The sequence below is a fragment of the Saimiri boliviensis genome, chromosome 14 (assembly GCF_048565385.1).
Source record: "Saimiri boliviensis isolate mSaiBol1 chromosome 14, mSaiBol1.pri, whole genome shotgun sequence".
NCBI lineage: Eukaryota > Metazoa > Chordata > Mammalia > Primates > Cebidae > Saimiri > Saimiri boliviensis.
In genome coordinates, this window is record NC_133462.1 from 13460583 (window position 1) to 13475681 (window position 15099).

A 15099-nucleotide genomic window follows, 5' to 3' on the forward strand; every position below is an offset into this window, starting at 1 on the left:
GCAAGGAAATAAGGCAGAACTATGTTTGAGGGTAATATTTATGAAAAAATATTCCTTTTACTGCTTTTTTTCTGGATATTATAGAGACTTAATCTACTTCCACATGTTAGCAGAGTGCATGTTATTAGCCTGTTTAACCAGTTGTCCTTAGTTTGCTTATAATCTGAGCTTTAATAACTAGGTAACAGGATATTTCTACCAAAATATCCTGTCTTCAACCCTTTCAGGTGCCTCAATTTTCCTAAATATTAACATAATTTTCCAGTAAAATAGCACAAGCAAAAGTCAGTATTCATTGACTTTTGTTCAAGACTGATGAGCACCTCAGAGGACACCTACAGGTGCCATAATTTTTTTCTGATTTTTCTTAGTTGAATTCTGTTACAGTCTTTCACATTTTGACCTGCGCCATGGCCGTTGATAAGTGTGAAATATTTTCTGAAAAGAGTTAAAATTAGCCGGGCGCGGTGGCTCAAGCCTGTAATCCCAGCACTTTGGGAGGTCGAGGCGGGTGGATCACAAGGTCAAGAGATCGAGACCATCCTGGTCAACATGGTGAAACCCCGTCTCTACTAAAAAAAAATACAAAAAATTAGCTGGGCATGGCGGCGCGTGCCTGTAATCCCAGCTACTCAGGAGGCTGAGGCAGGAGAATTGCCTGAACCCAGGAGGTGGAGGTTGCGGTGAGCCGAGATCGTGCCATTGCACTCCAGCCTGGGTAACAAAAGCGAAACTCCTCCTCAAAAAAAAAAAAAAAAAAAAAAAAAAGAAAAGAGTTAAAATTTGTAATGGTTTACAGTGACTTAGAAGAGCTGATTATTCTCATGAGGATAAATAGCTCATTAGTGACAGGATATGTGGTGCCTCAAGCCTAAAGTAAAGGTCTGAGTTTACCTTCTTCAGCATGCCCTTTAACACACACAGTACCCTTACAAATGAACAACATTATCATGTTCGTGTGCCAGACAAAAAAGAAAAAATAAATGAGGACAAAAGGCATTTGTCCATTTGCAACTATATTTTTTTGATTTAAGAACATCCTTTTTTTCCCTTTCAGATGTCCAGGAAACCCATGATAAATCCATAATAACATGTTTATGGTTGTTTTGTTTTGTTTTGTTTTTTGAGACAGGTCTCATTCTGTCGCCCAGGCTGGAGTGCAGTGGCATGATCTCGGCTCACTGCAGCCTCTGCCTCGTGGGTTCAAGTGATTCTCCTGCCTCAGCCTCCCCAGTAGCTGGGATTACAGGTGCCTGCCACCATGCCTGGCTAATTTTTGTATTTTTAGTAGAATTGGGATTTCACCATTTTGGCCAGGCTGGTCTCACACTCCTGACTTCAGGTGATTCACCCGACTTGGCCTCCCAAAGTGCTGGGATTACAGGCGTGAGCCACTCTGCCTAGCCATGATTATGGTTTTACTAGGCCTTTTGAACATAGCCATCATGTTCAGTGTCCAGGTTGTGCTGCAAAGTCCTGATTTTCAGGCATACAGATATCCTGAATTATGCAGATGATACTTATATGTAGTTTGAGTATTCCTGATCCAAAATGCTTGGGACCAGAAGTGTTTTGTATTTCAGATATTTTTAGATTTTGGAATATTTGCATTGTAGTTACCAGTTGAGCATCCCTAATCAGAGATCTGAAATGCTCCAGTGACAATTTCCTTTGAACATCATGTAGAGCATTAAAAAAGTTTTGGATTCTGGAGCATTTCAGGTTTCAGATTTTTGGATTGAGAATACTCAACCTGTACCTGGTATAGCCAAAGAAGAGGCATTTTCTAAGTATTCTTAGGTATAGTGACATGAATTTTCCTCTGGTTCATTCAAGTTTCATGTTACGCCCTAAGTTGTAAAATCTTCAAATCTCTTGAATGAAACATTCATTTGTGCACATCTGAATTCTCCTTATCCTTATAGGAAGGAAGAATCAACAAAAGATGGAGACTATTCAGGAAGTAAGAGTAAGCTACCTTTCCCCCAGAGAGCTTTCCTCCTGTCAGACCCGGCAACAAAGTGCAGGTGGGTTAATCAGGTGTCAAGATTTCCTGAAAGTTTTTCAAGGGAAGAATTATCATTCGCAAGAACAAGGTGATTCCCTCTGCAAGGTTTGGGCAGGAATACCAGTTCAGATTTCTGAAGATGAGAACTATATATTGACTCATATAGGGAATGGCTCCAATTATATAAAAAGTCAAGAGTATCCATCTTGGAGGACACAGCATTCTTGGAGGAAAATATATCTGAAAGAGTCACATAATTATCAGGGTAGATGTCAGCAAATTTCCATGAAAAATAATTTCTGTAAATGTGACCGCATCCGTTGGATCTCACATCACAATGATAAACTGGAAGTACACAGAAAAGAAAACTATAGCTGCCATGACTGTGGAGAAGATACCATGAAGGTATCATTGCTTCATCAGGATTCAGTTCAAACAGGGGAGAAGCCCTATCCATGTACTGGGTATAGAAAAGCCTTCAGTAATGACTCCAGCTCTGAAGTTCATCAGCAGTTCCAGTTGGAAGGGAAGTCCTATACGTACAGTTCATGTGGAAAGGGCTGTAGTTATAGTTCACTTCTTCATATTCATCAAAATCTTCAGAGAGAAGATGATGTTGTTGAGAATTCACATCTGAAATCCTATCAGAGAGTGCATACAGAGGAGAAATCATGCAAATGTGGTGAATATCGTGAGAACTTCAATCACTGTTCCCCTCTTGACACTTATGAACTTATCCACACAGGTGAGATGTCCTATAGGCACAACATTTATGAGAAAGCCTTCAGTCATAGCTTTAACCTTAATGGTATTTTTAGAGTCCAAACTAGGGATGAACCCCATGAATATGAGGAAAATGAGAATGTCTTTAATCAGAGTTCATGTCTTCAAGTCCATCAAAAAATCCACACTGAAGAGAAATTATACAGAGATGTAGAGTATGGAAAGAGTTTCATTTGTAGTCCAAATCTTGACATTCAGCATAGGGTACACATGGAAGAGAATCCCTATAATTCTGAGGAGTGTGGTAATGGCTTCAGTCTGGCCTCACATTTTCAAGACCTTCAGATAGTCCACACTGAGGAACAACCATATAAACGCTATGTGTGTGGTAACAGCTTTGGCCATGATTTGTATTTTCAAGGTCATCAGAAAATTCACATTGGCGAGAAGCTGCGTAAGGAGTGTGGGAATGGCTTCAACTGGAACTCAAAACTTAAAGATCATCAGAGAGTCCACAGTGGACAGAAGCCATACAAATGTAATGCCTGCGGCAAAGGTTTCAATCATAGATCAGTTCTGAATGTTCATCAGAGAGTCCACACTGGAGAGAAACCTTATAAATGTGAGGAATGTGATAAGGGATTCAGTCGGAGTTCATATCTTCAAGCCCATCAGAGAGTCCACACTGGAGAAAAACCTTATAAATGTGAGGAATGTGGGAAGGGGTTCAGTCGAAATTCATACCTTCAAGGCCATCAGAGAGTTCACACTGGAGAAAAACCATACAAGTGTGAGGAGTGTGGGAAGGGCTTCAGTCGGAGTTCACACCTTCAAGGCCATCAGAGAGTCCACACTGGAGAAAAACCATTCAAATGTGAAGAGTGCGGGAAGGGTTTCAGTTGGAGTTTTAATCTTCAGATTCATCAGAGGGTTCACACAGGAGAAAAACCCTATAAATGTGGAGAATGTGGTAAAGGTTTCAGTAAGGCCTCAACTCTTTTGGCTCATCAGAGAGTCCACACGGGAGAAAAGCCATACCAATGTGATGAGTGTGGTAAGAGTTTCAGTCAGAGATCATACCTTCAAAGTCATCAGAGTGTGCATTCTGGAGAAAGACCATATATATGTGAGTTATGTGGAAAGGGCTTCAGTCAAAGGGCATATCTTCAAGGTCATCAGAGAGTCCACACTAGAGTGAAACCGTATAAGTGTGAGATATGTGGGAAGGGCTTTAGTCAGAGTTCACGCCTTGAAGCACATCAGAGGGTTCACACAGGAGGGAAACCATACAAATGTGAGGTGTGTACAAAGGGTTTCAGTGAAAGTTCACGCCTTCAAGCACACCAAAGGGTTCATGCAGAAGGGAGACCCTATAAATGTGAACAGTGTGGTAAGGGTTTCAGTGGGTATTCAAGTCTTCAAGCACATCACAGAGTCCACACTGGGGAGAAACCATACAAATGTGAGGTATGTGGAAAAGGGTTCAGTCAGAGATCAAATCTTCAGGCTCATCAGAGAGTCCACACGGGAGAGAAACCATATAAATGTGATGCATGTGGTAAGGGTTTTCGTTGGAGCTCAGGTCTTCTAATTCATCAAAGAGTCCATAGTAGTGATAAATTCTATAAAAGCGAAGACTATGGTAAGGACTACCCTTCATCAGAGAATCTACACAGAAATGAAGATTCTGTTTTGTTTTGAAGTCCTCAAATGGGAGCTGAAATTTTCCAGTCACTAGAGTTCTTTCAGTAGAAAAAGAATTTTTTTAAATTAAAATGTAATGTTTCTGCCCAATTTCAACATTCATAATAGCCAGGAGACCACACAACAGAGACATTTAATGAGAGGGGTTTCCTAAGGGATTTTGTTAGAACTGTAACATCAGTCATTGCACAGGTGGTAAGTCTTATAAAATATGAGTATGGTCAGAAATTTAATAAAAGTACAGTGAAGAATATGCCTAAATCCATGTTCTCTGGAATGTAAGCTTGGTGAGAGAAGGGACTTTGTTCATTTCTAGTCTACAAAACTATGACATTTCATAACTCAATGTAGGTGTTTAGTACTTTTTGCTAAATGAGTGAAAGTATGTAAAGGTATAATGTTTAAAATTTTTTAAGCTCATTTTTTAAAACTTCACTTATTTGGAGGAGGAATCCTACAAGTAATCTTAATGAAATCATTTCAAGTAAATATTATTTGAAATGTAGAACATTAAGCATTATTACGATCTGAAATAACATTAATTTGGTTGTAACCCTATTGGGGTTGGTTCCCATCCTTTGTTCCATGTTGAGCAGAGATGTGCTGCATTTCTTAACATTTGGTCTCTGTACATTATACCATCCATTGAAGTTTAGCTTTGTGCATATGTATATGTCTACGTGTGTGCACTTTAAATATCAGTACAAACTGATAAACAATGTTTCTGGTTAATGTTGCAAAAATGGAACACTGTATTTTACCTAATTCATTTTCTACTCCTGCCCTGTAAGTTAAGGCAGAGTTTTACTATAATATTTGCAAAGTATCCAAAATGGTTACTGATGACAAATACTTTTTAATAAATGTCAAAGTCACAATACTTGTTTTATTCTCCATATTTCTCTCAAAGTCCATTTGATCAGACTGATTTGTAAATCTTGTAGCCTTTGTCCAATCCACACCTCCTTAAGCAGGGTCAAGTTTGAAGCATTTTGTCAAGTTTTCAATTCCCATACTTCTCCCACTCGCACACAAAAAAGGGGAAACTCTTTAATTTTTCTAAGCACTTTTATCAATGTATTGACTAGTAGGGTAGGGTTGCCATTTACTTGCTAGTGTCTGTCTTCAAGAATGATGCATTTTGTGGGTGAAAGTGAAAAATACAAGCTTGTCATCCAATATATATCAAAATACTTATCAATTCCCTGATATATATTGAAATGTAAAATGTGCATACCCATCTGGAAATCATAGAATAGTAATTTATAATTAAGAAATTTTACCAGTAAGGAAGGATTTTACAATGATAGTAACGTTTTAAGCTGGAACTAAAGGTCTATCAATCTGAATTTGGGTAAGTTTCTATATGTTCTATTCTATGGATCTACCAAAAGTATAATTTAGCTCTAAAGTGACAAGAATGGATCATGCATATTGTTTAGTAAAAATGCAGATTGTGGCCGGACACAGTGGCTCACGCCTGTAATCCTAGCACTTTGGGAGACCGAGGCAGGCAGATCACGAGGTCAGGAGTTTGAGACCAGCCTGACCAACATAGTAAAACTCCGTCTCTACTAAAAATGCAAAAATTAGCCAGGCTTGGTGGCACGTGCCTGTAATCCCAGCTACTCAGGAGGCTGAGGCTGGATAATTGCTTGAATCCAGGAGGCGGAGGTTGCAGTGAGCCAAGATTGTGCCACTGTACTCCAACCTTGGAGACAAAGCGAGACTCCGTCTCAAAAAAAAAAAATTTGGATTGTACATTCATAATAGCGAGCTAATTTAAGTCTGTGTACATGTATGTTCAAATACATGCTTAGCTATAATGTGTGAAAGATTACTCATTATGCATACAGTAGTTTTCTCTGGAAAGCAAAATTTTGGCTTAGTTTTTTGTGCTTTATTTAAAAATATTTGTAATGGACATTTGCCAATTTATACCAAAGCAGTGAACAGCTATGGATATATTATCCCTTATACTTAAGAACTCATATTATGATTGCTTATGATTGCTTGATTTCATTGTATGGTATTATGACCAACAGTAAAGAGTAAACCCCTTGAAGTTAATTTTTTTTTTTTTTTTAAAGACAGGGTTTCGGCCGGGCGCGGTGGCTCAAGCCTGTAATCCCAGCACTTTGGGAGGCTGAGGTGGGTGGATCACGAGGTCAAGAGATCAAGACCATCCTGGTCAACATGGTGAAACCCCGTCTCTACTAAAAACACTAAAAATTAGCTGGGCATGGTGGCGTGTGCCTGTAATCCCAGCTACTCAGGAGGCTGAGGCAGGAGAATTGCCTGAACCCAAGAGGCGGAGGTTGCAGTGAGCCGAGATCACGCCATTGCACTCCAGCCTGGGCAACAAGAGCGAAACTCCATCTCAAAAAAAAAAAAAAAAAAAAAAAAGAGTTTCACCATATTGGCTAGGCTGGTCTTGAACTCCTGACCTGAGGTGATCCGCCTGCCTTGGCCTCCCAAAGTGCTGAGATTACAAGCGTGAGCCACCACACCCTGCTGAAGTTAATTTTTAAAATTTTCTGGATTTTTGAGAATACAGATAAATTACGTGTCCAATAACTTTATATTTCTGTGAAATGCAATCCAGTTTTATAAATTGATGGCTCACAGCTTTTCCATCAGATATCCCCTTGGTGGATGAATTCGGTGACCAAAGAACTGGTATAACTTGGCTTTCAAGGTGCTGGTTCAAGTTTCACAGTGTCATCAGAAATCCAGGGCTTCTAAAGCATGTCCTTGATATCATCACTTACAGGGGAGAGCTCATGGTGGTTTTGTCGGTTGGAATGCTTTTAGTTCTAAGTAACGGAAAATTTACAGTTGCCTAAACCAAAACTATTTATTAGTTCATATAAATGAAAAGATACGATAGTGTAAGGCTAGGATCTGGGTAAGGTGGTAGGATTTTATATTGTTCTCCTTTAATTCTTTCACCTCTCTTTTTTCTTGTGAATTCTTGTCTTCACGTTGTTCACAATATAGCAGCATCACCTGCTTTCTTGTTCACAGCTGAAGGAAGAGATATTCTGTATCATTTTAGTCCTGTGTGGTTCTGGCTCCCCAAAATGCATGGAATCTCTGACACTCCGATTCTCACTAACAACTGAAACCAACCAGGACAGCAAAGGACACCGCTGGTCCCCTAGCCTACTCCTAGTGAGAAGCGACAGCAGGCTACCCCGAGAAAAGGGAAGAACATAGAGAATTTTTCTGTGGCCCTACTGCATAGGGACGGCCAAAAGCTGAGGACAGGGCAGCAAGGAACATGGAGAAAACTTTAGCACTCTCATTCCCGCCCTAAGCACAAGGTAACACTAGAGAAATCTGAAGCCAGTGGTACAACTAAGATAAATACTACAAGAACAAAACCCAATTACAGTTTAATTCCTGAGCAGATTAATTCAGCACTCCACCCTGACATCCGAGCAGAATATGTGTGCCTAGTTTTAGGCCAAAAATAATGTTTTCTTCAGTCTCTGCTGTTCTGCATATGTTATCTGGCATTTTATTTTAAAAATACAAGATTAAAAGTTGAGAACAATCTTCTGCCAATAGATAGCATGCCATTCAATAAAACCAAACTTACAGATAACAATAGTTTGGAACTGTTAGGGAATTTAACATAACTGATTGGTGTGCTAAAGACTCCAGTGAAAAGGGCAGATAATATTCATGAGCAGATAGCGACTGCAGTAAAATTTAATAGTCAAATGAGAAATGCTAGGGAAAGAAACTTTATGCTACTACTTTTACTTTTATCAGAAAGCTCTTGAAGACTTGTGAGTAGGCTCAACATAGTTGAGAAAAGTGTCAGAGAACTTTAGTATAGGTCAATAGAAATCACCCAAACTAAAACACAAAAAGTGTGAAGAAAACAATATAAATCAGACAACATGGTAGGCTCTAATATTTGCATATTTGGAAACCCAGGGGCAGGGGGACAGAATGGGAAGAAAAGATATTTAAAGAGAGATAATGGCTAAGAATTTTCCAAAAATAATAAGACCTCACTGACATTCAAGAACCTTAGAATGCCAAAGCAGTATTTTTAAGAAAAGAACAAAAGTAGATGCATTATTGCCAAATAGCTAAAAATGGACAATGCAAAGAAAATATTAATGGCAGACAGAGGAAAGGGACACATTATATTTAAGAAGCATACTGTGGGCCGGGCGCGGTGGCTCAAGCCTGTAATCCCAGCACTTTGGGAGGCCGAGGCGGGTGGATCACGAAGTCAAGAGATCGAGACCATCCTGGTCAACATGGTGAAACCCCGTCTCTACTAAAAATACAAAAAATTAGCTGGGCATGGTGGCGCGTGACTGTAATCCCAGCTACTCAGGAGGCTGAGGCAGGAGAATTGCCTGAACCCAGGAGGCGGAGGTTGCGGTGAGCCGAGATTGCGCCATTGCACTCCAGCCTGGGTAACGAGCAAAACTCGGTCTCAAAAAAAAAAAAAAAAAAAATTCTAAGCCCAATGGAAAAAAATCTTTCGGAAGGTATGCAAAATAAAGATATTTTCAGACGAACAGAAGCTGATAGAATTCACTATTAGCAGACCTACACTGTAGGAGGTATTTAGCATACCAGAAATAGACTTGGATCTACCAAAAGGCATAACTATGAAAATGGTTATTTCAATCATTTTTAGTATAAAATATTTTTTATTACTCCAAAATATAATTCAGTAAAGCAAAATCAGGAATGAGGTTTTATGAATTTAAAGGACATATAAAAATAAGATGTTTTTTAAGAACACTGCAAAACAGGGAAGACAGAAATTAGAAACATGCTAGCAGAAATTAGAGGTATATGGTTGTACTCTGTACATGAATTAGCATAATATGATTTGAAGATAGACTGTGAAAAAATATAGGTTTATATTTTAAGCCCTAGAGTAACCATTTAAGAATTTTTTAAAGTGGTACAACTCATAAGCCAGTAGTAGAGATTAAATTCTATTTCCAAAAATAGCAAACATAGGAGCAAGCTGGCTTCAATCCCTTCAACAGAAAACTAAAGGCAAATATACAGCACCAAGATTACCACCAGCGATATCCCAGAACTCAAATGTGAGGAGACAGTTCCTGAAAACACAAGTAAGTGAAAAAACTGAGCAGATGGTAAGATAATTGGACTTTCCTATCGACAGTGCCCCTCCCTCTAATCTGCCTGGCACCAAGACTGTGGAAAATTTTCCCCTGGGTCAGTTTCTACATTGGAAAACGTGAATCAAGATGGACAACCAGCCTCACTATCTTGGGTTCCCCTGACAGGAGACTTGTCTTTGAGTCAACCCAGAGGAAGCATCAGTAGTAATCGAAGAGAAAAATGTCCCTGAGGATAGCCAGAGATGAAGCAGGGAGGTGGGAATACTGTCCCAAGTCATGGAAACTCTACTCTGCAACTCAGCCAAAGGATCTCGCCAATCAGGGTGGGTTCAAGATACTTCTCTGGCTTAATATTTGTATTGCCTTTTCGTGGGTTCTTAGTATATTAGAACGAATAGCGCATTAAACAAAACACTGCCAAGAGCCCTTAGGTACCTTGCGGAGTAATGGAGGGAAAGGAGTCAAACACTTTACTCCCTTCTCTCCTCCCCACCAATCCCTAAATAGACACAACTTGGACACTAAGGACTAAAACTTCATTCCTCCTTCCCTCCCCTCTCACAGATACGGAAGGGGGACAGGGAAGTGCTGAGGAGAAGGGTGTGGTCCCTCACTAGGGCTCCACCCCCAGGCCTGTGGCCTGGGACCTAGTCAGGACAGGTATTCCTGCCTTTGCGTCCAAATGTTGCATTTCCCAGGACCACCCTGGCACACCACGTGCCTATAAAACCCCTGAAACCCCAGCAGGCAGAGACACAAGCTGCTGGACGTTGAGAGAAATGCACTGGCAGACACACAAACGGCTGAATGTTGAGAGGCCGTGAAGGGCAGCAGGTCGGCAGAAGAGCACACTGAAGAGACGGGCAGGCCAGCAGGCCATCAACAGGTGGAACAATGCAGAGTTTGGCCTGGGTAGTCGGAGGAGGGCGCAGGCCACTGAGTGGCTGACTCCAGGGGAAAACCATCTCCCTTCTGGCTCCCCTATCTGCTGAGAGCTACTTCCATTCAATAAAACCTTGCATTCATTCTCCAAGCCCATGTGTGATCCGATGCTTCCGGTACACCCAAGCAAGAAACCCTGGGATACAGAAAAGCCCTCTGTGCTTGCGGTAAGGCAGCGGGTCTATTGAGCTAACAAAAGCTGCTTACGGATGGCTAAACTAAAAGAGCACCTTGTAGCACATGCCTCCTGGGGCTTCGGGAGCTGTAAACATTAATCCCTAGACACTGCTGTCAGGTTGGAGTCCTACAACCTGCCCGTGTGCATGCTTCCCCTAGAGGCTGGAGCACCTGGGCACCAGAGAAGCAAGCCGCAACCCCATCACATGCCCTGCGAGCGGAACAAGGGAACTCTTCCTGTTTCATCACAATTTACTTTCTGCACTAACATGATTGTTCTGCTGTCTTCGTTAGCAGGTCTTTATTCCAGGAGATTCCTGTCCAAGCAAACTTGTTTAATTGTTCATTACGGGAACTTCCACAGCGACCCATCCAATTTTCAGTCTCTTCCAAAGAAAGTATCAACAGATTGCACCTTAAAATTCTTTGCTTCAAAAATCCTTGCTATATCCACAAATCCTGGATTGTAGTATCATGATCATTACACAATCCTAATAGAATTCCTTGCATTGAAAGACCCGCCCTAAACATCCAGTTCTCAATCAGTTCCAACCTTGCCTTGACACTTTGCTCTGTGAAGGTGCCAACGCTCTGTCGAGGTGCCAACGAGGTGCCAATGCTCTGTTCTCCGTTGCTGCAATCAATAAATTCTGTGTTTTGTCTTATCAACAGGTTGAGTTGATGATATTTGGGGGGCCGGCATTTGACACAAGTTTGAAATCCAGTGTTCCTTAACGTTCGGCGTCCATCCGAGCTCAGCCTAAGTCACTTTTATGCTTCCCATTTTCAGCCTACCGTTTACTTCTGCTAAAAATTTTGGTTTCTAACTTATTTTCATAATACAATCTGCACTTTTCTTTTTTATATGGCATCACTTCTAAAGTTTTATGATTTTTTTTTTCATGAGCTTTTAAACATGAATAAAACAAAAAGGAATCTGACGGTAGCGCAGAAGAAGTGGCTCAAACCAAACTCAGCTGGTGGGAAGCTTTGCCGTTGGAGCATTATGGGAACTGTAGTCCATGAGTGCGAGAACTCTGAGACGCTTCCGCTTAGGAATTCTGGGAAGTGGAGTCCACGAACTATGTGCAGTCAGAGGCACTTCCGCTCCAGGAAGGCGAGGTCGCTTCTGAGCTTGCTCCCGGGGAGGTGAGTCAGCCCCGGGTCTCCAAGATTTCTCCGAGCCCTCTTTGCCTGGGCGTGGGGCCAGCAATGAACCGGTCCTTGGCTTGGGCCAGAGAAGCTGCGGCCAGCAGTAGAGGACGGGATTGGGAGGCGGTGGGAGTTTGCGTCCCCTCGGCGGAACCTCCTGCGTTGGGGGCGGGCTCGCGTCGTGCTTCCAGGTTGAGGGTCTCCAGCCCTCGCTGCTGCCTCAGCCCTCCTCACACACATCCCAGCCAGCCCTGCCTGCACCTCGCAGTAAAATATTGGGCAAGTTGCTTAATCTCTCCTTGTCTCAGTTTCCTCATGCTTGTAAAGGGTGAGTGCGTTCCCAGTGATGTTTTTGTGAGAATTAAGTGAGATTTTATAGAAATAAGCTTAAAAACAGTGCATAGGAAAATGTTGGATGCCACCGTTAATTCTGTTATAATACTAAAAAAGACGTCTGTTGTTTGGAAACTCCTCTGCCAGAGATGGGGTCGGAGATCCAGTTACGGACCCGCTGTCCCTTCTCTAATCCTTGCCTGATGTGGGGCCGTTCCAGGATTCTTGGACTTTTTCTAGCCTCTTGTTTAGGAGACAGGAGATTAGTTTCAGCCGGAGCCTGAGGAATGTACTCTGTGTTTTATCGCAGGAAGCGGTCGTCATTACAGATTTGCAGAGTTCCAGAGATGTCCTGAGGTCCAAATAACAACTGTTGAGTATTATGTGGTTATTACCAGTAATCCCGTGTGGTTAACTTAAGTGCAGCACCATTTCTTAGAGAGTTTTAGGTTTTTATTAGTCATTGCTTTCATGCGTATGGGAAAAGAGACTTTCTTGAAGCTCCTCCAGCTTAGTAACATTTGCAAGTAATTACATCTATTGGGGGGAAAAATCTGTGGCAGTTTAACTCTCATTACCAACAGAACTAATTATATGTTAGACAGCCAGTCACAGTTACAGACTTTTCTCAGGGTAATGGTAACTCACAGGACAGAGCAATTATCTTTGAGTTCTGGGTTTCTTGAAAGACTCATTCTCTAGAAAGCATACTCAACAAGGGTACTTTTGTGAAGCATAATAGCACTTGCTTGTCAGAAGCAGCAGGAAAGAGAGAATACAGGCATTATTATTGTCCTCGTTTACAAGTGACTGAATTAAGGCACGGAGAGATTAATAACTCGCTAAGGTTTGTACTGCTGATCAGTAGAAAATAAGTAGAAATGCCGAAATTTGAAGCCAGGCATTTTGCCTCTGTTACATTCCCCTGCCTGTCTGTGTCTCATTTCCTTAGACACCAAGGTTCAGAAGGAATACACAGGGAGCTGCATTTGATTTAGGTCTGTTAATATGAAATGTTCATGAACAAAAGCAGCTGGTTGAGAGGGCCCAGTGGTAGCTGGGATCCAGCTCCTGTTCTCACTAAGCTATGTGCAACTGTGTCTGCCTAGAGAAAGGGGGGCCTTTCTCCAAAGTGTCACATCAAGTGCCATGTTGGCTAATGGCATCCCTAACCTATCTCATGATGCCTTTTCCTCCCCCAGGCTTGCTCCCCCAGAGCTCTGCCTTTTCCCAAAAGGACGAGGGGGAAAATGACCAAGTTCCAGGTATGTTTGGCTTGCCTTTCTGTTTCTTAAAATGACATTAAGAATTTACTGTCTCTAGCCGGGCGCGGTGGCTCAAGCCTGTAATCCCAGCACTTTGGGAGGCCGAGGCGGGTGGATCACGAGGTCGAGAGATCGAGACCATCCCGGTCAACATGGTGAAACCCCGTTTCTACTAAAGATACAAAAAATTAGCTGGGCATGGTGGCACGTGCCTGTAATCCCAGCTACTCAGGAGGCTGAAGCAGGAGAATTGCCTGAGCCCAGGAGGCGGAGGTTGCGGTGAGCCGAGATCGCGCCATTGCACTCCAGCCTGGGTAACAAGAGCGAAACTCCGTCTCAAAAAAAAAAAAAAAAAAAAAAGAATTTACTGTCTCGTTTCACAAAGATTGGACACATTTTTCCCGTTTAGGAAGAGTAAAAGAGTAAAATCTTTCAAGGCACTTGAAAAATTGTTGTATGCCAGGCTCTTGCCTTTTATTTCCAAGTAATAGTATAAAAATTAACATATATATGCATATATACATATATGTTTAGAGACACAGTCTCACTCTGTTTCTCAAGCTGGAGTGCAGTGGCATACTGCAGCCTGGGCCTCCTGGGCTCAAGCGATCCTCCCACCTTAGCCTCTTGAGTAGCTGGGACCACAGGCATGCACCACCACAACCGCCTAATTATTTTTACTGGAAACAGGGTGTTCCTGTGTTACCCAGACTGGTCTTGAACTGCTGGGCTCAAGCGATCCTCCTCCCTTGGCCTAACAGATAATGTTCTTTAAATGAAAAACAACTCTCACGTTACAAATGTGTTTACAAATCATTTTCCACATTCCTTTTCACTTGTATTCACAAATGTGTATAATCAATACTTTAGGCACAATTTTGAATTTTTTACATTTAATTTTGTGTCACCTAGGCTTTAAGTGATCTGGTCATTTTTCCATAGTTTATATGATTTTATTTTTCCTCATTCTCCATGTTTACGTAGTCTATGAATTTTGCCATTTTAAGGACATTGATGATAGCAGTTTTCCCCCATATAACTTCACTTCCCAAATAAGAATTCTGAGAATTCTGTTTTTTTGTTTGTCAAGTTTAGACCCATTTTCTCATACACAGCACCCCATTTTATGGAGGAAAAGTTTAGCTTGGTGCAATTGCATCTGATACTAAACTCAGAGAAAAATTTTAGTTTCAAACAAGAGCTAGATTTCTTTAAGTAAAACCTTGTATTATAGTTAACTATCTGTTTTCTTCATTAACATGTTATTATATTTTAAAGAAGTACGTATTTAGTTTAAAAGCCTTATAGCACTAGGAGATTCACCAGGAATTTGCTCCATGGAATGGCTTTTTGACGATGTAGATGGCCTTACCTGTATTTTAAATATAAGAGACAGGTGTGAACCTTCAGACATTTAATGAAGTTCACTCAGTGCCCAGCTGACGTTAATGCTTCCAGTGCCTAAGCCATAAGTTTCAGGTGTTCCATTTGGGTGAAGAAGAGACTCAGGACCAGGTGCAGAGGCTCACCTGTCATCCCAGCACTTTGGGGCTAAGGTGGGTGGATCACTTGAGGTCAGGAGTTTGAGACTAGCCTGGCTAACATGGTGAAACCCCGTCTCCACTAAAGATACAAGCATTAGCTGGGTGTCATGGCATATGCCTAT

General features: G+C 41.5%; 2 protein-coding genes across 8 annotated transcripts in view; both read left to right on the plus strand.

Annotated features, from left to right (window-relative positions):
* Nucleotides 1-8005, plus strand: part of ZNF112 (zinc finger protein 112) — a 34272-nt gene extending 26267 nt beyond the window's left edge. For all 5 annotated transcript variants that reach the window (XM_003944535.3, XM_003944534.3, XM_074386232.1 and 2 more), the window contains one exon: nucleotides 1926-8005. In XM_003944535.3, coding sequence (XP_003944584.2) covers nucleotides 1926-4432 — 2507 coding nt within the window. In that variant the 3' untranslated portion in view covers nucleotides 4433-8005. The remainder of the gene's footprint in view (nucleotides 1-1925) is intronic.
* Nucleotides 8006-8086: 81 nt separating this feature from the next.
* The window catches only part of ZNF235 (zinc finger protein 235), a 39556-nt gene continuing 32543 nt past the window's right edge, over nucleotides 8087-15099 (plus strand). Inside the window, exons 1-3 of one of the 3 annotated variants that reach the window (XM_010332516.3) lie at nucleotides 8087-11832; nucleotides 12479-12540; nucleotides 13371-13433. In XM_010332516.3, coding sequence (XP_010330818.2) covers nucleotides 13419-13433 — 15 coding nt within the window. In that variant the 5' untranslated portion in view covers nucleotides 8087-11832; nucleotides 12479-12540; nucleotides 13371-13418. The remainder of the gene's footprint in view (nucleotides 11833-12478; nucleotides 12541-13370; nucleotides 13434-15099) is intronic. The other 2 variants (XM_010332517.3, XM_010332515.3) reach the window with 2 other exon arrangements.